General features: G+C 32.8%; 1 protein-coding gene across 1 annotated transcript; it reads left to right on the top strand.

The window, feature by feature from the left end:
* Window positions 1-6,891: 6,891 nt before the first annotated feature.
* Window positions 6,892-24,051, top strand: LOC142635947 (polyadenylate-binding protein-interacting protein 4-like). Its single transcript, XM_075809986.1, has 15 exons — window positions 6,892-7,201; window positions 9,503-9,661; window positions 9,732-9,896; window positions 10,057-10,193; window positions 10,435-10,625; window positions 11,574-11,751; window positions 11,854-12,060; window positions 13,765-13,892; window positions 14,018-14,090; window positions 14,196-14,229; window positions 17,610-17,935; window positions 18,121-18,267; window positions 18,387-18,476; window positions 18,600-18,662; window positions 23,652-24,051. The coding sequence occupies exons 2-15, from the start codon at window positions 9,523-9,525 to the stop codon at window positions 23,679-23,681; spliced, it is 1,908 nt and encodes a 635-aa protein (XP_075666101.1). The 5' UTR covers window positions 6,892-7,201; window positions 9,503-9,522; the 3' UTR covers window positions 23,682-24,051.
* The last annotated feature ends 398 nt before the right edge of the window (window positions 24,052-24,449 follow it).

Here is a 24,449-nt window from a genome sequence, read left to right as displayed (position 1 = left end):
TATTTTGCCCCAACAATAATAACCAGTAACAACCAACCACTTAGGATTTGTTGTAAAAATGTTGTGAAAATATTGTGGACATATCATTTCTCAAAAAAAATATATGGATTTTAGGAAATGGACGCATCAATGTAGTTTCTAATATTTGTTATGACATGTCTCAAAAAATAACATATAGGACACACTTATTAATTAATTGATGAGAAATGAGTCATACTAAGAAGACGCATAGGTTTTTAAATTATATCATATTTTAATATAAAAAATTATTACATATTTTCTTTTTAAAAATGAAATCATAGGATATTTTCCAATAGCATTTATATACACATTTGTTATTGATTTGAGGAGACGTGGGTCATACTAAAATGATAACAGGTGGGAATAGAGAGGCGTTGCATTCATAATATTTTCACAACAAATCGCAGGTGGGAATAGAGAAGCGTTGCGTTCATAATATTTGAACGCAGCTAGTAAATTGTAACTAGTTATAATTTGAACTTACAACTGAAATTACTTTGTTACTTAACAATAACATCCAATAACAACTTGCAACTTAAGATTTGCTGTTAAAGTATTATAAAAATATTGTGGAGATAATATTTTCTGTTGAGGGGATAAAATTTGTTCAACTAATAAAATTGAAAGTGTAACGCTATTAATGTTATTTGATACGTCATTATTACATCTATTTTTTATTATATAAAAAATATAGTTTATGGTTTTTAAGGCGAGAAGTTAATTAAAAGTTTAAAACTAAAGTTAAGTCTATTATGAAAAATTAGATAATATCCTTATAATTTTAACTTAAATAAAACTCTACATATTTATTTTATAGTTGATTTTTTTTTTAGAGAGTTTTAACCTATGACATCCGCTCCTTATGAGTGATGATAACTCTATCAAACTAAGACATTAATCGGTTTTTGGTGTAGATGGGGATTTAACCACATATCTCTTATTCAATTATTAGAGACTTTACCAATTGAGTTAACTGGAACCTATAATATAGTTGAATTATATCAACAAATTTTCCAAAATTATTTCATGACAGAGAAGATTATAAATAATTCAAATAGCACAAAATTAATACTAGGTATTTTTTTAGAAGAAAATTAATATCAATGTTATGAAATTCTCCATTTTAAAATTAATAGAGAGTTTGGATACAGCGTTTTCGCGTCTGCGTTTTCAAACAGCGCGTTTTGCAGTTTTTTTTTTTCAAGCCGCACTTGTTGACTTTTTACTGTGAACATTGCATCTGTGCACTGTTCATAGGATCCACAATTTTCAATATTCAGCAACTTTTTCATTAAAAATGGGTCCTACCGCACTATTCACATATTTAAAAAATATTTTGCTATAGTTTTTCAATTTTTAGCAATAAATTCTATCCAAACAAACCCTAAGCAATCAAACAAACAAAAATAAGAATCCACGCGGTAGGGACATTCCACCATCTTTATTCATCGTACTTATTATTTTGTTTTTCCAAAAACGGTAAAAGAAAAAAAAAAGCAATAAAATCAATCAAAATTTGCCCACCAATAGAAAAAGACAAGAAAAGTAAAGTCAATCAATGTATTGAGTGTTATCCTTTCTGAAGAATATTGAGTGTTATCCTACACCTAGTATACACTTAGTGATTGAATTAACAAGACACGACTCATACTAAACATGTGAAAGCAACGCTTATTCAACTAGTGATAACATAAAAGTGTATTCTACCAAAAAAAAAAAAAAAAAGATAACATAAAAGTGTATCACACTATCAATGCCAATAAATTTGCAGTTATTTTTTATTTATAAGAAATTCACAGTAAGTAAAAATAAGTTTTTTTGTCTTCCTCGAAAAAAAAAAGTTGTTTTGTTTTATAAAACGATACAATTATGGTTATGGGATGACGAGTAAACTAAAATTGAGGTTAAATTTACTTCGAAAGTTTAGATAATTTCCTTAAAAATTCACTCAAATATAACTTTACATGTTTACTCTATTCAATAGTTGAATTAACTTGACAAATTTTGAAATCAAGTCCTTAAAATTTATCTCAAGACAAAGAATAGAATAATTACGATAACACAACATTGAAATCAAGCTTAAAGTTATAAAACTCGGTTAAACTTTATAGTAATAAAAAACCTTATGAATCCTAGTATCAAGGACATTACAATTTCCATCAATTCTTTTTTTTCAATGGAATGATTAGTTAAGATTGAAGATAAATTAGTTTGAAGTTTTAGATTGAATGTTTTAAACTTGGCTTAAACAAATCTATAATTTTTATATTTAATAATTGAACAAAATTTGTATAATTCAATTGAAGACCCCAAAATCATGGGATGAAACTCAATTTTTTTTCCATATAATTTAGGAGCCAAACTCATATTTTGTCCCCAACAAAAAAGTATGGATATTTGGAAATGCACACATCAATGTATTTTATAATATTTGCCATGGCAAGTCTCAAGAAAGTAACTTATGGTACACATTTGTTATTGAGTTGATGAGATGTGAGTCACACTAAGAACACACACAGTCATGACTCTTAGAACTATTCGTATTTAAATATAAAAAAGTAGCATATTATTTTTTAAATAAATACAATAAGATATATTATAATATGCGTCATAACATTTCTACAAGAAACAACATTTGATACATGTTACTGAATTGACAAGACGAGAGTTATACTAAGAAGACATGTGGAAACAACGTTTGGTCAACAAATAAAATCTTGAAATTGTCACACCATTAATGCTATCAGATCGACAGTTATTACATCAATTTTTGTAACAATATAAAATTATTCAATTTTGTTTTCAAGGTGGCAAGTGAATCAAATTAGAGGTTAAATTTATTCTGAAAATTTATATATCATCCTCATAAGCTTGGCTTAAGTAAATTTGTACAAGTTTAATCTACCCAATTGCTGAATTCAATTGGAAACTTTTCAAACTAAGTCCCCGAAATATATCTATATATATAAAAAAAAAAGAATATAAATAATTTGGAAAACATAGCATGAAATCAAGCTTAGAGTCATAAACCCATTTAAACTTTATAGCAATAAAAGAACACTAGGAATCCTAGTAGTAAGGGCATTGCATTTTCCATCAATTTTCCTCATCAAGTGAAAAGATGACTTAAAATTGATGTTAAATTTAGTTTGAAGTTTTAGAGAATGTTTTTTAAATTTGGCTCAAAGAAATCTATAAGTTTTTTTCCATTTGATATTAAATTAAATTTGTAAAATTTCAACTAAAGCCCCCTTATTATATATGGAATGAAACTCAAATTTGACATATAATTTAGGAGCCAAACTTATATATATATATTTTTATATATAAAAAATCTATGGATATATTTGATATAGATGCATCTATTCTAATATGTGTTTTGGTAAGTCTAAAATATGTAACATTTAGTACATACTTGTTATTGAATTGATGAGAGGTAAGTCACAGTAAGAGGACACCTGGACATGGCTCTTAAAAGTATATCATAAAGAAAACCTTACACATTTTCTAAAATGAACTCATTAAGATATTGACTAATATGTGTCATGACGTCTCTTCGAGACACAACATTTGGTACACACTTTTTATTGATTTGACAAAACATAAGGCATTTTAAGAAGGCATGTAAAAATAATGCTTAGTCAACTGATAAAATCTTGAAACTGTCACACTATTAATGCGATCAAATTGGTAGTTTATTACATACTTTTTAATTATATAAAATGATACAATTCTAATTTTTGAAACAACAAGAGAATCAAAATCAAGAATAAATTTTATTCTAAAAAATTAAATATCTTAGAAACTTGACTTGAATAAAAATGTACAAGTTTATTCTACTCAATAGCTTAATTAAATCGGAAAATTTTCAAATTAAATTCCCAAAAATCATCTCAAAATGAAGATTTAAATAAATTGGATAGCATAATATTTATGTAGGAAACATCTAATACACACTTGTTATTGAATTGACTAAATGCGAGTCATACTAAGAAGATCTATTGAAGTAACATGTGGTCAACTGGTAAAATCTTTAAACTATCACACCATTAATGCTATCAGATCAACAATTATTACATCAATTTTTTTATTATGTAAAAAATACAATTTTGATTTTCTAGGTAACTTTTTTAATTAAAATTGAACTAAAAACCCAACTTAAATAAAATTGTATTAGTTTATTATATTAAATAGGTGAATTAAATTGGAAAATTTTCAAATTAAGTCCCCAAAATGAAGAATATAAATACTTTGGATAACACAACATTTATACAAGAAACAACATCTAGTACACACTTCCCATAAATAAATAAAAACATCTAGTACACGTATTTTTATTGAGAGAGACAGGACGTAAGTCATACTAAGAAGACCCATTGAAGTAACGCTTGGTAAACTAATAAAATCTTAAAACTATCACAACATTAATGCTATCAGATTGACAATTATTACATCAATTTTTTAATTATATAAAATGATACAATTATGATTTTCGAGGTGACTTATTTTGAAAATTTAGATAATATACTTAAAAACCCGACTTAAATAAAATTGTACAAGTCTATTCTACTAAATAGTTGAATTAGATTAGAAAATTTTCAAATTAAGTCTCCAAAAATAATCTCAAAACAAAGAATATAAATAATTTGGATTACGACATTTATGCAATAAACAACATCCGGTACATGCTTCTTATTGAATCGACGAGACACGAATTATACTAAGAAGACATGTAGAAATAACGCTTGGTCAAATGATAAAATCTTGAAACCATCACACTATTAATACTATCAAATCAAATCGGTTATTACTACATATTTTTTTAATTATATAGAATAACAAAATTCTGATTTTTGAGATGATAAGTGAATCAAAATCAAGATTAAATTTATTCTTAAAAAAATTTATAATATCCTAAAATTAACTAAATTAAAAATAAACAAGTTTATTATAGTAAATAGCTGAATTAAATTGGAAAATTTTCAAATTAAGTCTCCAAAAATAATCTAAAAAACGAATAATATAAATAATTTGGATAACACAACATTTATGTAAGAAACAAAATTTGGTATACACTTGTTATTTAATCACGAGACACGAGTCATACTAAGAAGACATGTGAAAAGAACACTTGGTCAATTAATAAAATCTTGAAATTGTGACATCATTACATCAATTTTTTTTAATTATATAATGATACAATTCTAATTTTTGATATCACAAGTGAATCAAAATTGAGATTCAATTTATTCTAAAAAAAAGCAGAAAATATCCTTATAAAATTAACTTAATTAAAAATGTATAAGTTTAAAAATTTTAAGTTAAGTTCTAAAAAATCATCTTAAAATGAAGAATATAAATAATTTAGATAACACAATATGCAAGAAAATAATATAAGTTGCAAGTTATTATATCATTTTTGTAATTATATATAATGATACAATTCTAGTTTTTGAGATGACAAGTGAATTTCAAAATTGAGATTAAATTTATTATAAAAAGTTAGATAATATCATTAGAAACTTGGCTTAAAAATAGAATTATGCAACTTTATTCTACTAAATAGCAAAACTAAATTGGAAAATTTTAAACCAAGTTCCTAAAAATTATCTAAAAATGAAGAATATAAATAATTTGGATAACACAATATTTTTGCAAGAAAATAACATTTGATACATACTTATTATTTATGCAAGTCAAACAAGAAGACATGTGGAAATCACACATGGTTGACTAATAAAATATTGAAAATGTCACACCATCTCAATTTTTTAATTATATAAATGATACAATTTGTATTTTCAAGGTGACTTATTTTGAAAAATTTGATTTAAAAACCTAACTTAAATAAAATTGTACAAGTTTATCATACTGAATAGTTGAGTTAAATTGGAAAATTTTTAAATTAAGTCCCCGAAAAATATCTCAAAACAAAGAATATAAATAATTTGGGTAATGCAACATGTATGCAAGAAACAACATCTAGTACACACTTGTTATTGAATCGATGAAATGCAAATCATACTAAGAAAACTTGTGAAAATAATGCTTGGTCAATTGATTTTGAAACTGTCACACCATTTATGCCATCAAATCAACAATTATTACATCAATTTTTTTAAGTATATATAAAATGATACAAATTTTGATTTTCACGATAACAAGTAAATCAAAATCGAGATTAAATTAATTCTAAAAAAAGGGTAAATAATATCCTTATAAACCTAGCTTAAATAAAAGTGTACAAGATTATTTTATTTAATAGGTAAATTAAATTGGAAAAAATTCAAATTAAGTCCCCAAAATGTATCTTAAAACAAACAATATATAAATAATTCATATACACACAATTCTAAAATCAGTATAAAATTATAAAATTACCCATTCAAACTTGTTGCATTATAAGAAGAAAAAAAAAAAAGAACCCATAGGAATCCTAGTAGCAAGGACATAGCAATTTCCACCAAATTTCTTCACCATCATCCTTGTTATTTCCTATTTCCATAAGAGGAAAAAAGAAAAAGAAAGAAGCAATAAAGATCAATCAAAATTCCACCCAATAATAGAACTTCACCATCATCCTTGTTATTTCCTATTTCCATACGAGGAAAAAAGAAAAAGAGAAAGAAAGAAGCAATAAAGATCAATCAAAACTCCACCCAATAATAGAAAACACAAGAACAAGTGAACAACAAAAAAGAATAATAAAAAAAAAGTAGTAAAAGTCAATCAAACACTATACAACATGCATTGTTTCTAAATATATATATATAAAACATGCATTGAACGTTATCCTACACCCCCACCGCACCAAATCCCTCCACTCCTCGCTCGTTTCTTTTCACACCCTTCAAAACGCTCACCACTCCCGTTCCTATTTCCTCTTTTGCTATTCTTCAAATCTCTCTCTCTCTATACATCGATCACAACGAGACACAGACTCAGTCTCAGACTCAGACTCTCTCTCTCTCTCTCTCTAAAAAATTTCGTCTCGTTTCGGCGATTCGTTCCCATCTCCGATCTTCTACAACTCTCTCTCTTCGCTCTCCCTATATTCCTAACCCTAACTCACTGAGTCTCTCAACTCGGAGAAGCACCACCACCACCACCGCCGCTGAAAATCGAAGTAAAGAGAGAGAATTTCACAGATTCATTGAGCTTCAACCTTCAGCTATTTAAGGTAACGATAAGATCGTACTTTGAATTCACGCTCTTTTTTTTTTGTTTTTTTTTTTTTCATTACTTCTCAATTGGCTTCGCGATCCGAATTACAATTTGTTTAATTTTTAACTTTGCTCTCTGTTTGGTTCCCGAGAAAATCTGAAGGAAAATCAAACCTGTTTGGTTTCCGGTGAAGCAATTAAGTAGTAAACACAATTTCGCTTCACTTGCTTTAATTACTGATTTCAGTTTCCATTTTCGGCTATTCATCTGCTAAATCCGGAAAATGTATCACGCATATATACAAATTTAGGTTTTTTTTGTTTATTTATTGGAGAACTATTTTGCTTTTGCTGTGCATTTGATTTTTAATTGCTTATAGTGTGTTGGAGATTCTATAATTATGTTGTAATCATTTGTGGTTAGGAGTTCATATTCGATGTGTTTTTCTTTTGAGTGCGTTTCCTTTTGCTGTACATTGACTGTGTGAATTGCTTTTAGGTTTCCCTTTGTTTACGTAATTGTTGGTTGTTAGGGTCTTAGTGATAATGCTTGTGCTGAAACCGAAAAGGTCGTACCTAGTGTACAAAGGTCTCACTTTTGCGGGGTTTGGAGAGGTGATTGGTAGGCAATCTTACCTGTAATACCATTTTTGGAGAGTATAATTTCCAGGCTTGAACCGGCTAATCACTTGCCATGGCATGTGATATTTACCTTTGTAATAATTTGGAGAATTTGGAGGGTTTGTGGTTTTGTTTGACTGGTAATGGTTTGTTTGTTTCTCTTCATGATGTAAGTTTTTATTGGAACTTTGAAGGGTCTCTTTGTGGGTAGCTCCCATCATAGAAAGGTAATGTCTTTTATTCTTTAGCAAACTATAATGTTGTATGTTTTTGAGTTTTTGAAGTTTAGGTAGGAGGTTTATGTCACTATTTTACTTATATAAAAAAAAAAGTTAGCTAGCAGGTGTAGAGAAGGACATTGAGGAGTGGTGATTTTTTAATCGTTGGATATGATGTTGTTATGCAATAAGTGGTTCTGCTTTGGCTTCAGCCAGACATCATTCTAGTATTCTACTCTATCTGTGTGTGTGAGAGGGTGCCTGGATGTGTGCAGGGGCTTTCGTACACATACAGACAAGTTTGAAACTTGTAGAAGCAAGTGTATGTTCAAACACACAAGCAGTTGAAGAAAAGCTTAGTTGGTTTGGGAATCTTTGAGTATGTGAGAAGAAAGAGAGATGGGGTTGGGGGTGGGGAGAATGGTGGAGGAGTAGTCCTGGTTTTAATGAGGATGTTTCATTGAAGATCAGTAAAGTAATGGTTGTTTATGATAAGCTGCCTGCAGGTTTTGAGCCAATAGAAACTATTTTTGGTGAAAATCCAAACTCTTGGATACAGGCTGGAGTGTTTCATCATTTATTGCACTTTATTTTGGAAATTTTTGTGGTCAAGGTGTAGGTTGGAGGTGTTTTATATGAGACAAAATCATCTATGCCACATTCGAATATATATATAAGGGTACAATTTCAAGGTATTGAACCAAATAAGGCAGGACAAGACAGTGTCATTAACAATAAAAACTAAACCAAGGCTCCCACAACAGACATTGAAGGATGGCAGAGCTACATAAACGACCAGTTTAGGCTTAACCATGTCACGTGCATAAAGAATCATGAAGCCATTCAAGCCAAAAGCTTTACTCAGTGACGTAATTCATGCAGTCAGGTTTGACAGAAGCAGGATGTTTTTGCTTGAATGAGTCAGATGTCCCAGAAGTGGGAATTTATATTCAACTGAAGATTTTAAGTTTTGCTAATAAGAGTTTGGGCTTAAATTAAATTGGTGATGGGTACTGGTATTATGAAATAGGTGTCAACAAGATCTATAAGGTGTCTTTTTTTGTGTCTTAATGATCTTAGATAACATACAGGGATGTACATTGGTCTATAATAAGGGAATTTCATAGCATCATCCAAGAGTATGGTATATGTTGGTTGGGTAGCTGCCTCATATAATATTTCTGTCCATTCTTTCCATTTTGTAGGAGAATTCCCTTTTGGCCAGTATTATTTAGTTGAAAGATATTTTCTCAGATTTTGTGATTTAGGATTCTTTAGTTGCAGTGTTTACTTATTGTATTTTTCCCTGTATTCTAATCACATCAATTTGGTCTGGCAGTCCTCCTTCATCTTATTTTCATGAAACAGCTAACCACATGTTCCACTATTATTCTGTTTCTTTTTGTGCACAACTTTTAATTGATATTGCAGCAGGACTTTAACTGATTTCAGACCCTTTTTTTGTGCGTGTGTGTCTAGGTCAAAGGTTGTTGCTGGAAATGAATCTGCAACAAGCTGTACAGCCTAAATTATCTGCTAATGGATTTGGCCGTCAAAGAGGCGAGAGAGAAGTAGGGACTAGGACGGAGAGTAAATCGCAGTCTGGAAAATCAAATCCCAGCAGATCAACAAATACAGGTGAACTTTTTAGACCTGGATTGCATTCAGTAGTACGTTACATTCTCCATTCTCATAGTGGATGGTATAGGGGCAATGGCTGGCTACAAAATCGGCGGTAATGGGAGTCCTTCACGTGACCGGTTAGTATATGTAACAACTTGTTTCATTGGGCATCATGTGGAAGTTCGGGTACAAGATGGATCTATATACTCTGGAATATTTCATTCAACAAATCCTGCTGAAAAAGACTTTGGTATGTTTTTTTGGATTTGATTTTTTTAAAGAGATTATGTGTTTGACTTGTAGTGTTGTAAACCAGATGTAGTTTGTGGATTCAATTAACTCTTTTCTAAAACACTGCAATTTGCTTTGGCAAGTGTCTTCTTTAACATTTACTTGCTTGTAACTTTCAGGAATTGTCTTGAAAATGGCACACTTGATAAAGGATGGTTCTTTACGGGGACAGAGGGCTGCTGCAGACTTTGTTAGCAAAGCTCCTATAAAGACTTTAATTATAACTTCCAAGGAGTTTGTACAAGTTTCTGCAAAGGTTCTGCTGCATTTCTTGTATTTGAAACTCTGCAGCCTTAAATGTGGTTTCTCCTAAATGATTCAATAAGTTGATGTGTAGTTGTTTTATTAAAATACTTAATAATTTTTTACAATGAAAGCAAGGATATGGTCTTGTTGCAGTAAAAGAGAAATAACTGTCTTGCGTTAGAATTAGTGGCTAAGTTTGTATTCATCTTTCACCATTAATATTTAATTGGGTTGTTTGTTGATGTTGCCAGGGGGTGGCAGTAACCAAGGAAGAGTTATCACAAGAATTCCAACGTGAAAGACAGCAGGAGCTTATGCTGGACTCCAACATATCACAATCTCGACATGTTGAGTTGGAGAGAGAACTGAAACCCTGGGTTCCTGATGAAAACTATCCGCAGTGTCCTGAACTGGACAATATATTTGATGGCCATTGGAATAGGTTGTTATAATAAATATTTCTTTCCCCAAATATCTTGGTAATTGTTCTACAGTTCTAATAACTTCTCTACTTGAGTAGGATCACCTGTGAGAACTTTTAAATTTTTATTAGCAGCAGTTCTTCTTTTGTTTCTGGCCCTTGAACCTCTTCCATTTAATTTCTAAATGTTGGTTTGGTATATCTTATTTTCATTGGCTTATTTTGGTTAAAACTTGGCTGGGCAAAAGTACAATTGTACCTAGATATTATTCTTTAAACATTCATTTGGTGGAATGAAGTGCACCCATTTAAATAATATCAGACATACAGCACACATTCACACAAACTCTCTCTCCCTCTTTCTCACACACATACACACACACAGAGACAAACATTCATCAATCCTCCTCCATTTGTTTCCATCACTCATATAAAATTGTTACTTAACGATGTAAAGCAAAACTTATTGGTTAGCCATGCCCTTGTTGGAGGGAGCAATAGGCGCTAGGTGCTTCAAGGACCAATTTGTGTGTGCGTATATATATTATATTATATTATACGTACATATATTGATTGCAGTCTTTCTAAAACTTAAGTTTGTGTGACTGATAATTTTTGTATTATTTTTTTCCTAGGGGCTGGGACCAGTTTGAAATCAATGAGACATTATTTGGAGTAAAAAGCACCTTTCACACTCTTAATACATACATGTTTTCATTTATCCATCTTCCTCCATTTGTTCCTATGACTCATATTAAATTGTTACTTAATGGTTTAAAATGAAACTAATTGGTTAGCCATGCTCTTATTGGACGTAGCAATAGGCTCTGGGCGCTACAAGGACCAATGTTTGTGCACACGCATGTGTGTGTGTGTTATAGATGTACATACATATATAATTATTGAGTGTGATCTTTCTATCACTTATATTTGCGGTGACTGATAATTTTTGTATTATTTTCTTCCTAGGGACTGGAACCAGTTTGAAACCAATGAAGCATTATTTGGAGTAAAAAGCACCTTTGATGAGGAACTTTATACAACAAAACTTGAGAGAGGTCCTAAGATGGAAGAGTTGGAAAAGAAAGCCTCAAGAATTGCTAGAGAAATTGAGGGTGAGGAAACTCAAGATCTTCATTTAGCGGAGGTGAGGTTAATCTAGTATAATGGTCTTTGTTTTTAAACTTTTTCCTTTGTTAATCGGTCTCTCCAAATTCCTTAAATATTTCATGTTGATTTGTTCCAACAGGAGAGAGGCATTCACTTCCATGAAGATTTTGATATTGATGAGGAGACTAAATTCTCTTCTGTCTATAGGGGTAAGGGGGTTGATGATAGTGGGTATGGAGATATTGAAGATATATTGTCGGATTCACATAACACTGAAACTTTTGGTAGTTTATCCATTGAGAAAAACAATGATGGAGCTCGGTTGTCATCTATCTTTTGCTCTAAGGTGGTTCCTCGTTATTCTCTGTCAAATATAAGCTATTTTACTTGCTGTTGTAATATGACTATGTTTTTTGCTCATTTGTGCTTAATCTGATAATATTAGATCAACTATGGACTAGTTGTTGGTTAGGTGATTTCATTAGGATGTTATCAAACTGCTTATCTTATATGCTGCTTGTTTATTTTATGGGGCAGGTATGACTTATGACTCATGAGAATCCATGTCATGATAACTCAACCTCCACTAAACGTGAACACATACTCTTAAATGTGATTTGGACTCCTAAATTAAAGACCAAATATAAACACCCAATGACATGAGTACTAGAGATAGAAGCCTCAAGGACTGGTTACTATAGCCCATGCCTAGCAGTTTTAGAAAGTAATAAAATTTCCTAGACTCTTAAAACTTAGTTTGTCTTTTTCCTTGGGATAAATAATAAATTTTATTGAAATGGAGAGACCTCAAGTACATGGGGTGCATACGCAAAGTGCTCCTAAAGAATTACATCTTAGGTGGATCTTAAACTGATGGACAGTACTTACTGAAACAAATTCAAATCTTAGGTGCATCATTCAGTTTTGAAAGAAAAAAAAAATCTGTAGATAATAGCCAATCCTCTTATGAAGCTTGCCATATTATTGGCTTGGCGCTGTCTTGGACTCTTGGTGGCATCAAGTGTAAGGACAAGTGTGCTTGGTGTAATTGAAGCCTTGATGTAATTGGAGTCTTATGCATGTAGCTTACAGATCTTTGTCCCTCGGAAGGGATTCAAGGGAAGCAGCAGGATGATAGGTAGCATGATAGGTTTGACTTTCTTGATCAAGTCATAACTTATGGATAGATTTTGTGCAGTTGATACCGAGTTGAGAGAGGATGGTTCTTCAATATAATCTTGATCACTGTGCTACATGTGGTCTCTAGTTTGCTTTGTTTAGACAAGTGTTTGGCTGCATACGGCAACTCACGCTGGTAATGGAGAACATCCAATGAGCTCTAGTACAAATGGCTCATCCTCTCCTTATGGTATAGGGTGGAGGGCAGGGTTGTGAATTCAAGACTCACAGGATGTGAGATGCAACTTACCAATAGAAAATTAAAAAAAGGTGGGGGGGGGGGGTGTTGAGAATATATGAGCTCTGTCAATTTTGTATATCTGGAAGTTAATTACAATGGCGAGGTAGTACTTAATTTTGCTTAAATAACCATTACTCTGAAGAATGCATAGTGACTGGTATTTGGTTTCCTATAGAAGTGATTGCAATTGAATGAATGTATTTGCTGAAAACGTGGGGTGATTTACCCTGAAACATGCTTCTATCATCCTGTATGCTTATTCTATTTGGAAGGTTCTTTAGTGGCTGGGTAGTACTGCAATTTTGCATAAATCATCATTAGTCTGAGGAATACGTAGTGCCTGGTGTTGGGTTTTATTTTTAATAGAAGTGATTGCAATCCAATGAATTTCTTTTTCTCAATCCATTGTATAGTTTATCCTGAAACATGCTTTTATCATCTTGTAATCTGAGTCTCTCTTATCTTGAAATCAATATCTTCAAATCTTCATTATGGTGTTTGAAATTTTAATTCAATGCGTATATAGCTTATATTTGTCTGTTTTGTCATTGTTTTAAAGAGTTACCAAATGTATTTGTGGTGTTTGGCTACCCATAACGTCTTTAAGGAAAATGTGTTTTGGGCATGCAGGATCAAGCACAGACTTCCCAGTCAAGTACTGGCTTGGATTTAAGCCGCACTGGTTCTTATGATCATGCTAAACAGCTGGCATCCGAATTTCTTTTTAAAAGCGTCCCTGCTTCAGATAGTGAAAACAGGTTTTTGTTGATTTTGCTAGTTAATTGTTATTTACTTGTTTCCTTGAGAAATTAATGGCATGTGGCTTTGCTTTTCCTAGAATGCATTTCCTAAATTAATCAAATTCTATATTCAAAAATTGCAGGATCCAGGAAAATTCAATCAGTGATCAACATGGACTCAATAATAATGCCAAGGAATTGGCAGAGAAGAAGACGGTGAACTGAAATTCCTTAATATGCTTTTTCTCATGGTAACTTAAGAGTGCCTCATTTGATTGCCTTTAACATATATGTTTTGTGTTTCTATTTATTCTAATGCAGCTAGCTGAAGATGCTCAATTGTCAAAGCCTGAGGGTGAGAGAAATTTCTTGTCCATATGCATGCCAATTATAGATTCCAAATACTGTTAATTCTTATCTGGCTACTTAACTTTAAGAAGAAAATACCAGCATATAGTTACGCATGGAACTATATCCATGAGATATTTATGTTTATTTTTTAAATAGCTTACACAACTAAAATGCAAGTTACATCATCTATGTTTGGGATGGTTTTTTATTTTAGTTCTGTAATGTTTAAAATTTATGATTTTAGTACCTAACATGTAACACCGTTTTGAATTTTATCATTCTGTTTATTCCCATTAATAACGTGGCTATTAAATGTCATATAAGCCTGCAATCTCTATGATTGATCCAATCAAAACATGTCATTTCATTTAGAAATGCACATCACTAAATTAAAAAAATTCACTAATTACCCACAAAGGTAGAGAAACTAAAAAAATTCTAAAAAACAAAGTTATTCTCCCTTCTCTCTCCTTGCACATGCTCTTGTCCTTTATGGAGTTTTCATTTGTTGGGTTTTTCGCTGTTGTTTGGGTATTTGGCGTTGTATTATGTGATGGAGTTTGTAAAGGTAACTCTGAATTTCAATTATTGTTTTAGATTATGTTTTGAATTTTTTTTTTTGCCTTTGTTTTCTGAAACATGATGAGGAAGAGAACTGTTTTTTAGGTTTATTGTGTTTTTTTGTGAATTTTCTTTTGAGTTCATTGTTCTCTTGGTCTTCTTCATGTTTTTTTACCCCTCCCGTTTGCCTTGTATATATATGTGTGTGTGTATCAATTGAGTTTAGGTTTTTTCTTCAGTTTATGTATTTTTAAAATAAAAAAAAAATTGGAACACGTTTCAAATATCCAATTTGGTTTGGATCATTCCCTGACAGAATCAAAGTATCATCTGCAATTATAGAAAAGATGGAGAAAAGGCTTTCTGGCTGGAAAAGACTTTATTTGTCGAAAGGTGGCAGGCTTGCTTTGTTAAAAAGTATTCTCTCAAGCCTTCCCACCTACTTTTTATCTTTGTTTACTATCCCTCAGGCTGTGGTAGCTAGAATAGAAAGAGTTCAGAGGAATTTCCTTTGGGGGGCCTCAGAGGATGTTTTTAAATATCCTTTAGTTGCTTGGGATGAGGTCCGTTTGCCTGTTGAGAGTGGTGGTTTGGGGATCCGGAGGATTGGGTTGTTTAACAAGGCCTTACTTGGGAAGTGGCTGTGCCATTTTGGGAAAGAAAGTAACAAATTATGGCGTCAGGTTATAGCAGCCAAATATGGTGAGGGGAGAGGAGGCTGGTGCACTAGAGGGGTAAGAGGGTCTCGTGGGTGTGGGATGTGGAGGAGTATTAAGGAAGGCACAAAGAAGTTCTTTAGTTCTGTATAATGTGGGGGAGGGGTGCCGTGTTAGTTTTTGGCATGATTCTTGGTGTGGGCCTATTCCTTTGAAGGATATTTTTCCTACTATGTTTGCTTGCTCTCTGTCTAAAGAAGCATGGGTCTCTGACTTGGTAATATCTAATTTTGAAGGAAATAGAAGGAGCTGGAATATACTTTTCTGTCATGTTCCTCAAGATTGGGAGGCAGACTTTATTCCTTTTTTGAGCTTATTTATTCCTCTATGCCGAGGGGTGAGGGGGTTGATCACTTGGTTTGGAGATTGACTACGTCTAGGGTATTTGATGTGTGCTCTTTTTATAAGCTATTATCTAGTCCTAACACTGATGAATTTCCTTGGGAGGGCATTTGGTGTGCAAAGGTGCCTAAACGGGTGTCTTTCTTCTTATGGACAGCAGCTAATGATGGGATACTCACCATTGACAATCTTGTCAAGAGAGGTCGGTTTCTGGTTAATAGGTGTTGTTTATGCTACTGTGATGGAGAATAGGGATCACCTTCTTCTTCACTGTAAGTTTTCTCACGCCTTATGGTGCGAAGCTATTGTAGTGTTTGGGATCCAACGGGTAATGCCAAGGTCAGTCAGCTCATTTTTCTTTATGTGGAGAAACTGGTCTGGAAAGCATCTTTCAACCATTTGGAATATGGTCCTGGCATGTTTAATGTGGTTAGTTTGGCAGGAACGCAATACCCGCACTTTTGAAGACAGAGATAACATTAGATCATCTAAAATCTCTCCTCTTTGGTACTCTGTTTCTTTAGGCTCGTATTTGGGGTTGTATGAATTGTATTTCTTTATCTGATTTTTTAGTCTCTATTTCCTTTGGTTCTTGATTATATTGTATCTATTTCTTGTTTAGAGTGTTCACCATCGTGAACATCATGTTCAATTTTTTCAATAAAAGTTTTATTCCCTATAAAAAAAAGAAAAGAAAAGAAAAGGAAATCATAAATGGCTCAGTTAGTTGAATTGGCATGGTTTAACTTTAATTGGACCAAGTAATGCACATTGCAAGCATAGGTGGAACTTAACTGCCACATCATTAACATAAATATATGGATGGATGAAATTTGAAACAGTGTCAACAGTTTGTATTAAAATCAAAATCTTAAAACATTTGGGACTAAAATAAAAAATTTCCATACATTGAGGGTGTAATTTGCATTTTAGTCTATCTTTCACTGTATGGATTCCCATTTTACTTGGTTTTTGTGTTTTTTTTTTTTTGGAGGTGTGGGGAGGGGGGGTGTCCTGCACTTACTAAAATTCTTTCCCTTGTAATACCTTCTGCATAATTGTGGCTTCTGTGGTTTCAAACATAGCCTGTAAACTATGGTACATTGTTATACTGGGCAATGCCAAAGACTATGGTTGAGCTCCTAGCATGTTGGCAAGGAAAATTTGGTCACCATCGTAATGGAGTTATGTGGATGGCTGTCCCTCATTGTTTGATGTGGTGCATTTGGCAGGAGAGAAACAACCGGTGTTTTGAAGATTATGAAAGGACTATAGACGACTTAAAACTTTTCTTCTTTAAAACACTATCAGATTGGATATCTATCATAGGAAGTCATTTTTATTTTTAGGTTTATGATATGATGGATGCTTGTAATTTGTGTATTTGATTGTTCTGGTCCCCTATTGTGTATACTTCCTGTATACTTGGGTGACTCCTTTTTATGACTTTGAATAAAATTTTCTTTACTTATAAAATAAAATGAAAACAAAAAAGCTATGGTACATTGTTTAATGATGTAGATCTATGGTTAAAGCATGAAAATAATGTCCACAGGATATTTATAACTACTATTTACATGACTTTTGCAGTCTGGATTTTCCTTTTACTGAATTTCTTTTTAAGAGGGAGCCTACTTTAATATTAATTTCTTTTGCTTACTGACCTTTGTGCCCCTATCAGCTATATTGTTCTTCTGCATACTGCATAATTGTTGCTTATGCAATTTTAAACATTCTGTTTACTATTGCATATTTTCTAATGTAGATTCACAATCATCGCTTAATGAGAAGAAAGACAGCTCTGATAAAGGGGGAATATCTGCTAATGCCACCTCTTATGCTACATCATGTGGTGTTCTATCTAAGAGTCATGAAAAGACAAGTTATGGTGAACCATCTGATGGTGTGGCATCTAGCAAAGTGCATGGAGAACCCCAATCTCTACACTCTCGTGGACGACCTGGTAGTTCTGCATCATCTAGCTCAGATTATGCAGGTGGTGTCTCGGCTTCTAGTGGACCTGGTTTATCACCAAGCTCATCAATGGGTTCGTTATCCTCGGAAAAGTCAACTTTGAATCCCCATGCTAAGGTATTATTGATTAGACCTTGTATGTTTTTATTGCACAGTTGATATTAGGAAATGCAGTAGGGTAAAAACATACATCATAATTAAGAGATATATAAAATTGTTAGGATCCATTCTTCCTCTTAATATATATTTTGCTCTCTTCCTAATTACGGTGTTTTCCACTGCTTTTTCAATTTTGATATCAGGAATTCAAACTCAATCCTAATGCAAAGAGTTTCATACCATCTCAAATTCCTGTTAGGCCTCCGTCCCCAGTCTCTGATGGTTCATTCTATTATCCACCAAATGTCTCTGCTGTACCACATATGCCTAGCATGCCTGTGGGCATTGGAGTAAGTGTAACAAAAGAATGATTTGTGAAATACATTAGGATAGGTATTAATTGTAAATTTGTTCTATACATTTAGTTCCACTTGTTTATTCTTATGGTTACTTTCCATGGTTTTAACAGATTGGACCTTCGTTTCCTGGACACCAGCCTGTTATATATCCACAGGTTCCACCAACACCACAGCCATATTTTCATGCTAATGGCCCTCAGGTGCGTCATTGTCTATAAGTTCTTGTGGGATTCTGCACAGGGATTCTTGTTTGTGTGTTATATATTAGTACACAAACGTAACTTCTTGATATTGATGACCTGTATCTATCTATCTATATGCAGTATCCACAGATGCTTCTTGGTGGTCACCCTAGGCAAGTCTTGTACATGCAAAACTATCAACATGTAAGTCATTCTAATCATATTCTGAATTATTGTACTCTAGATTTTTTAAGAATTTATATTTTCTTCTTGAGTGCTAATTTTAAATATTTCTTTGCGCATAAAGAAGCTGCTCCTATTTCTTATTTGTTTCCTGAAGCAACAATGCTTTTGGAAAAGGAACATGCATTATTGGTCCACCTTCTTTGTTCTCTAATTGGAAGCACTGGATTTCCATTTTTTTTTTAAAAAAAATAAAAGAATAAAGTTTCCTCGAAATTGGTTTGTAAAAAGCTCCTATAATCTGTTAGGTTTTAAAATAGACCACATCTCTCATGCTTAAAGTCACATAATTTTTCACGTCACTTACAGCAGTTATGTCACTTACTTCCTTGGTGAACCCACCGTCTCTCTCTCTCTCAAAAGCACTACCAGGATACCAAAAATATTTTCCCAAATACCCATGTTGATCAAGTTTTAGATTAATTGTTAAATGATTGAAATCACCATTTCCCAACACAGCTTTTGGGAGAATTGGTATTCTATCATGGTATAAGTGCAGGTGGTCTTAAGTTTGTATTCTGTTACCTTCCATTTAAAAATTAAAAATCCTATGTGTTGGGTCCCATTTAAGTAGTCTTAAGTCCACAAGTTTGGAGGAGTGTTAGAATAATGGTTAAATGATTAACTTCCCCATTTATTAACAGCTTAAGCTTTGAGGATAGTTGGTAATTTATCAATAAGCTAAGTCCCATTAAATTCTGAGATGAGAACTCTGTAAACGGAGCCCAACTGTGTTGCATGTCAGCAGCAATGTTGTACTCATATGGAGTCCGTTTACAGTTTGATTGATTAATAACATCTCTCTTGGAATTTCCCAATGACCTGGTGCTGCTAATTGACTCCTAGATCTATTCTCTCTTGCTTGGAGTTGACTCCTAGGTTTGTTTTCTCTTGATTGGTGTTGACTCCAAGCAAGTGTAGGTGCTAACTCCTAGTTTATCTATCCTTTGTTTATATTTCTCAATTCTATTTTTGTATCATTTTGGTTGTCACCATTTGAAACCTAGGTGAGGATGATAATGCAGTCATCACATTAGACAACGCTGTGCCAAGGATACTGTAGCTGCATATTGCAGCCTGGAGTTTTAGAAAGAAATTCCCTTGGAAAATTTTGAATAAATCATAGATTTAGCATGTAAGGAAAATTTGGCCTATTTTTTTTATATTTAAATTTGGCTTTTTGGTGAGACACTCTAGAATCTAAAGGCTTTTGATTAAGTAGGACTAAAACAGAGTACATGAAATGTAAGCATAGTAAAGGTAGAAATAGAGAGAAAGAGACGATTAGACTTGATGGTCAAGAGATACTAAAGAGTGATAGCTTTCGATATCTTGGATCAATAATTCATAAAGATGGAAAGATTGAAGGTGGAAGTATACAGAAATATAGGATTCTAAATTAGGAAATTTGCTTAAAGATGGGGGTAGCCCCTATGCTGATGACACTATCTTATTCTATGATGCTTCCAGGGAACAATTATTATATGTAAGAATGATGTTGATTTTCTTTGAAGCTATCACAAGTTTGAAAGTCAATGTTGGTAAGAGTGAGATTGTGCCAGTAGGTGAGGTAGGAACTTACATGTTGTAGGGTGGGAAATCTACCTATGAATTACTTGGGTATGCCTCTTGGGGCACATTACAAGGATCCCTCGATATGGAATTCAATTCTAGAAAAAATGGAAAAGAGACTTTCTGGGTGGAAACAATTATATTTGTCTAAGGGTGGTGGACTTACTTTGTTAAAGAGTACTCTTTCGAGCCTTCTTACTTATTTTTTTTCATTGTTCACTATTCCTCAAGTTGTAGCGGCCAGATTGGAAAAGATACAAAGGAATTTCCCTTGGGGGACTACTGATGAAGTCTTTAAATATTCTTTAGTCGCATGGGATAATGTTTGTTTACCGATGGAGGAAGGTGGTTTGGGAATAAGGAGGGTGGGGTTGTTTAATCAAGCCTTGCTTGGTAAGTGGTGATGACGCTTTGGGAAAGAAGTTCACAGGTTATGGCGTCAGATTATGACAACCAAATATGGAGTGGATAGTGGGGGCTGGTGTGTTTGAAGGGCTCATGGCTATGGAATGTGGAAGAATATCAGAGCAGGAGTTGAGAGTTTCTTAAGACAGGTGGAGTATGCTGTGGGGGAAGGCCATCGTATTCATTTTTGGTACAACCCTTGGTGTGGGCCTATTCCTCTAAAGGTTCTCTATCTAGATCTTTTTGCTTGTGCTGTTTCCAAAGAAGTTTGGATTTCTGATTTGGTTGTTTCTAATTTAGTAAGGGGTAATAGAAGTTGGAATCTACATTTCCGTCGAGCTTTTCATGAAAGGGAGGTAGGGAGAGCATGTTCTCTGCTTAAGCATCTTACACCAATATGCCAAGGGGTGAGGGATATGATACTTTGACTTGGAAGTTGAATTGTTTTGGTTTCTTTGATGTTCAATTTTATTATAATTTGTTAGCTTTCCCGGATGGCTCTCCTTCTTTCTCTTTCCCCTAGAAGTGTATTTGGAGTACAAAGGTACCTAAACGGGTGTCTTCCTTTTTATGGACAACAACTAGGGGCAGTATTCTTACCATTGATAATTTGGTTCTTAGACGTCTACCAATGGTTAATTGGTGTTGCATGTGCTGGTGTGATGAGGAAATTGTGGATCCTCTTCTACTCCATTGTAAGTTTGTTCATGTCTTGTGAGGTGAAGTTTTTTTTTTTTTTTTTTTTTAAATTTTTATTTGGGATCTAGTGGGTGATGCCGAAGATAGTAACCTCCCTTCTTTTTGGCTGGTGGAATTGGCTGGGGAAGCATTCCTCTAATATTTGGAATATGGTTCCAACTTGTTTGACATGGTTAATTTGGTGTGAGTGTAATAAACATACTTTTGAAGATATTGTGAGATCAATTGATCTTTTGAAGCCTATACTAGTTGGGACCATATTTTAGTGGGGTAGAACTTGGGGTTTTACACAATGTAATTCCATTTTTGAATTTCTTCTTTTTGTTTGTATCTCTTCTTGAGGTACTTGTATTTGTTTTAAGTTCATAGTGTTCACCATTGTGAACATGACGTCCTTTTTATGAAATAAGTCTTTGATTACTTATCAAAAAAAAAAAATAATAATAAGTTGAGAGAACAAAAAATGGTAGAGGAAGACAAAAAATAGCATTGGCAGAAGTTATAAAAAAAGGACATCATTTAAGGAGGTAACAAAGTATAACTTCAGATAGAACAGAACAGATTAAAAGAAAAGAATACATGTGGTTGTATGTACCCTAATTAATATGTTGAATATCCATAACCAACCCCAAAATTTTGAGACTAAGGCTTTGTTGTAAATTTGGTTGAGCTTTTTGTAGACTTTTTTCTCCAGAAAAGGAAAAACGACTAGGGACAATATATCGATTGAGTTGCAAAGATAAGCAAAAGGGAGTAGGGTGCTAGTGTTGTAAGTGGGGCATCATGAATTGGTCAGCAGATCAGAATAACATTAATAGATATGGGGCATCATGAATTGGCCATCAGATTAGAATAACATTAAATAGATATTGAGTTTTAAAATGACTGTCTCCAATTGAACAGGGGGCATGGGGGAAGATCCTCACTTGTGATCATCTAATTAATGGTGTGTTTGGATGACATGATTTGGGCATTTGGTTTTGGATTTGGGTGATTGAAATCCAAATATCTTGTTTGGAAAGTTTAAAAAATGTCAAGGATTTGGATTTGACAAATCCTCCAAGGATTTTAAACCTTTAAAATACCTGGATTTGAAATAACTCCTAAAATCAATGGATTTGAAATCAAGGCATTTAAAATATTTTAATTTAAAATCCAAATCCAAATCTGTTTCCAAACACAACCTAAGAGATAATCTCATTTAGAGAAGATACACGCTGGTAGGGTGGTGTTGTATGTGTTGCTATAGTAGGGAGATAATGGAGCATCTTCTGTTAAACTTTAGTAGTGTTGTGTTCACGTTGTTTGGTAGGCAGAATTGGGTAGGCAAGCAGTCTTTGGATATCTAGAACTTGGTCTCATTATTTTTGATGTGGACTTTATGGCAGGAACGTAATTAGTGATACATTTGAGGATCTGGAAATTTCATGGATACAATTGATAGAGCTGTTTGCTAGATTGTTTGATTGGTGTCTGACATGGGGTTTTGCTGATTGTAATTCCATTCCTGAGTTTTTAGAGTTGTATCTTTCTGTACATAATCTGTTGTAATTCTTTAGACTTCTTTGTGTTCACTTTCATTTACGCTATTAAATTACTGATTTTCCTAAGAATTTAAACTATTGGAATATGATAAATTTAATCATTTAACCACATACTTCTAACACTCCCCCCTCACCTGTGAGCCCTTTTGCCCTTTTAATAGGTGAGAAATTATGGGAACTTAAATGGGAGGTAGAGTGGAGGAGGATATGAATCAAATTTAGGACCTATTGCTCTAATATTATGTTAAATTATCGATTTTTTCAAAAGCTTAAGGTATTGAGATATAGTAAATTTAATCATTTCATTTATAAAAAAAAAAAAGTAAATTTAATTATTTAATCACTTCTAACAAACGAAGTAATTTTATTTAAAAAAAATGCTTATTTAATTATTTAAAAAAAAAAAACAACATTAACAGGAACATTCGGACTCTTAAAAACTTGCCACCTAGTGATTTGTAACTCTTACAAACCAGTGTAGAATGAAACTGTCCTTCAACTAAAAAATTAAAAAACAGAAAAAACTGATGCCGATTTACTTTTGGAGTGATACTTGTAGAATTATTCAGGTTGTTTAGAATTTTAAATTCATATACTATTCTGTCTAATGTTTCCATATATGAGTAACACAAGTGTTGGAGTAGCTTTTTTGTTCTATAAACATCTGGGATACTTCTTTGCCTTGTAAAATAGGATTGATATTAGGAAGCTAATTGATTCATTTTTACAGGAAATGCAGTACAAAGGACGAGAATTTTAGTTTGTTGGTTGGCTGGAGACGGGGGGGCAGGTTGGGGCAAGAGCGGGTGATTCTTGTATCAAATCGTAGCTTGACAGTGCTTAAATTTTGGTTAAGATGTGAATCTCCAACTCTTTCCCTAATTCTTCATACATCACTATGGTCATAACATGATGGCCTAGGCTCACCTATGTTTTATTGACATTGCGGAAAAGAACCAAAAAAAAAGGAGTCTTCTAATTCAGGAGTCAGGACTGCTTTAGTCAATGAACACCGGTTGTTTTATTGATATTTTTTCCCCTTAAATTCTAACTCCAAAATAATTTATTGTTTATTTGTGTTACATTGTTGGCCATAAATTTGAAATGACGATGCTTTGAAGGAAATTTAATTTCAAGTGTCAGTAACTAAGGCAAAAAAAAAAAAAAAAAAAAAAAAAAAAAAGGAAAATGTTATCATTGTGTAGAAAAGTTTAATAATTGGATTTGCTTTTAACAAAGTTATCTTTTCTTTTATAGTTGAATCTTACGTTGAGCTGTAGAAGTCTAGTGTTAATTTTCATACCAACTTGAATTATGCTTTTGATGTGCAACCATCTTTTCTATTTTAGTAAAATAATGATCCCAACCTGGTGTTCCAAAAGTGCCAGGTCAAATATGACCCACTCAGTTTATGACATTATTATGTATGTCTATTCTGTAGTTTCTACAATGACAGGTATTCGATCCTTTTTTAGTGTGTGGGATTTAGCTGTGATGTGCATAGATACATCTTAGAGATTGACAAAAT

Source organism: Castanea sativa, chromosome 5 (genome assembly GCF_040712315.1).
Source record: "Castanea sativa cultivar Marrone di Chiusa Pesio chromosome 5, ASM4071231v1".
In the NCBI taxonomy this organism is placed as follows: domain Eukaryota; kingdom Viridiplantae; phylum Streptophyta; class Magnoliopsida; order Fagales; family Fagaceae; genus Castanea; species Castanea sativa.
This window is presented reverse-complemented; position numbering and strand designations above follow the sequence as displayed.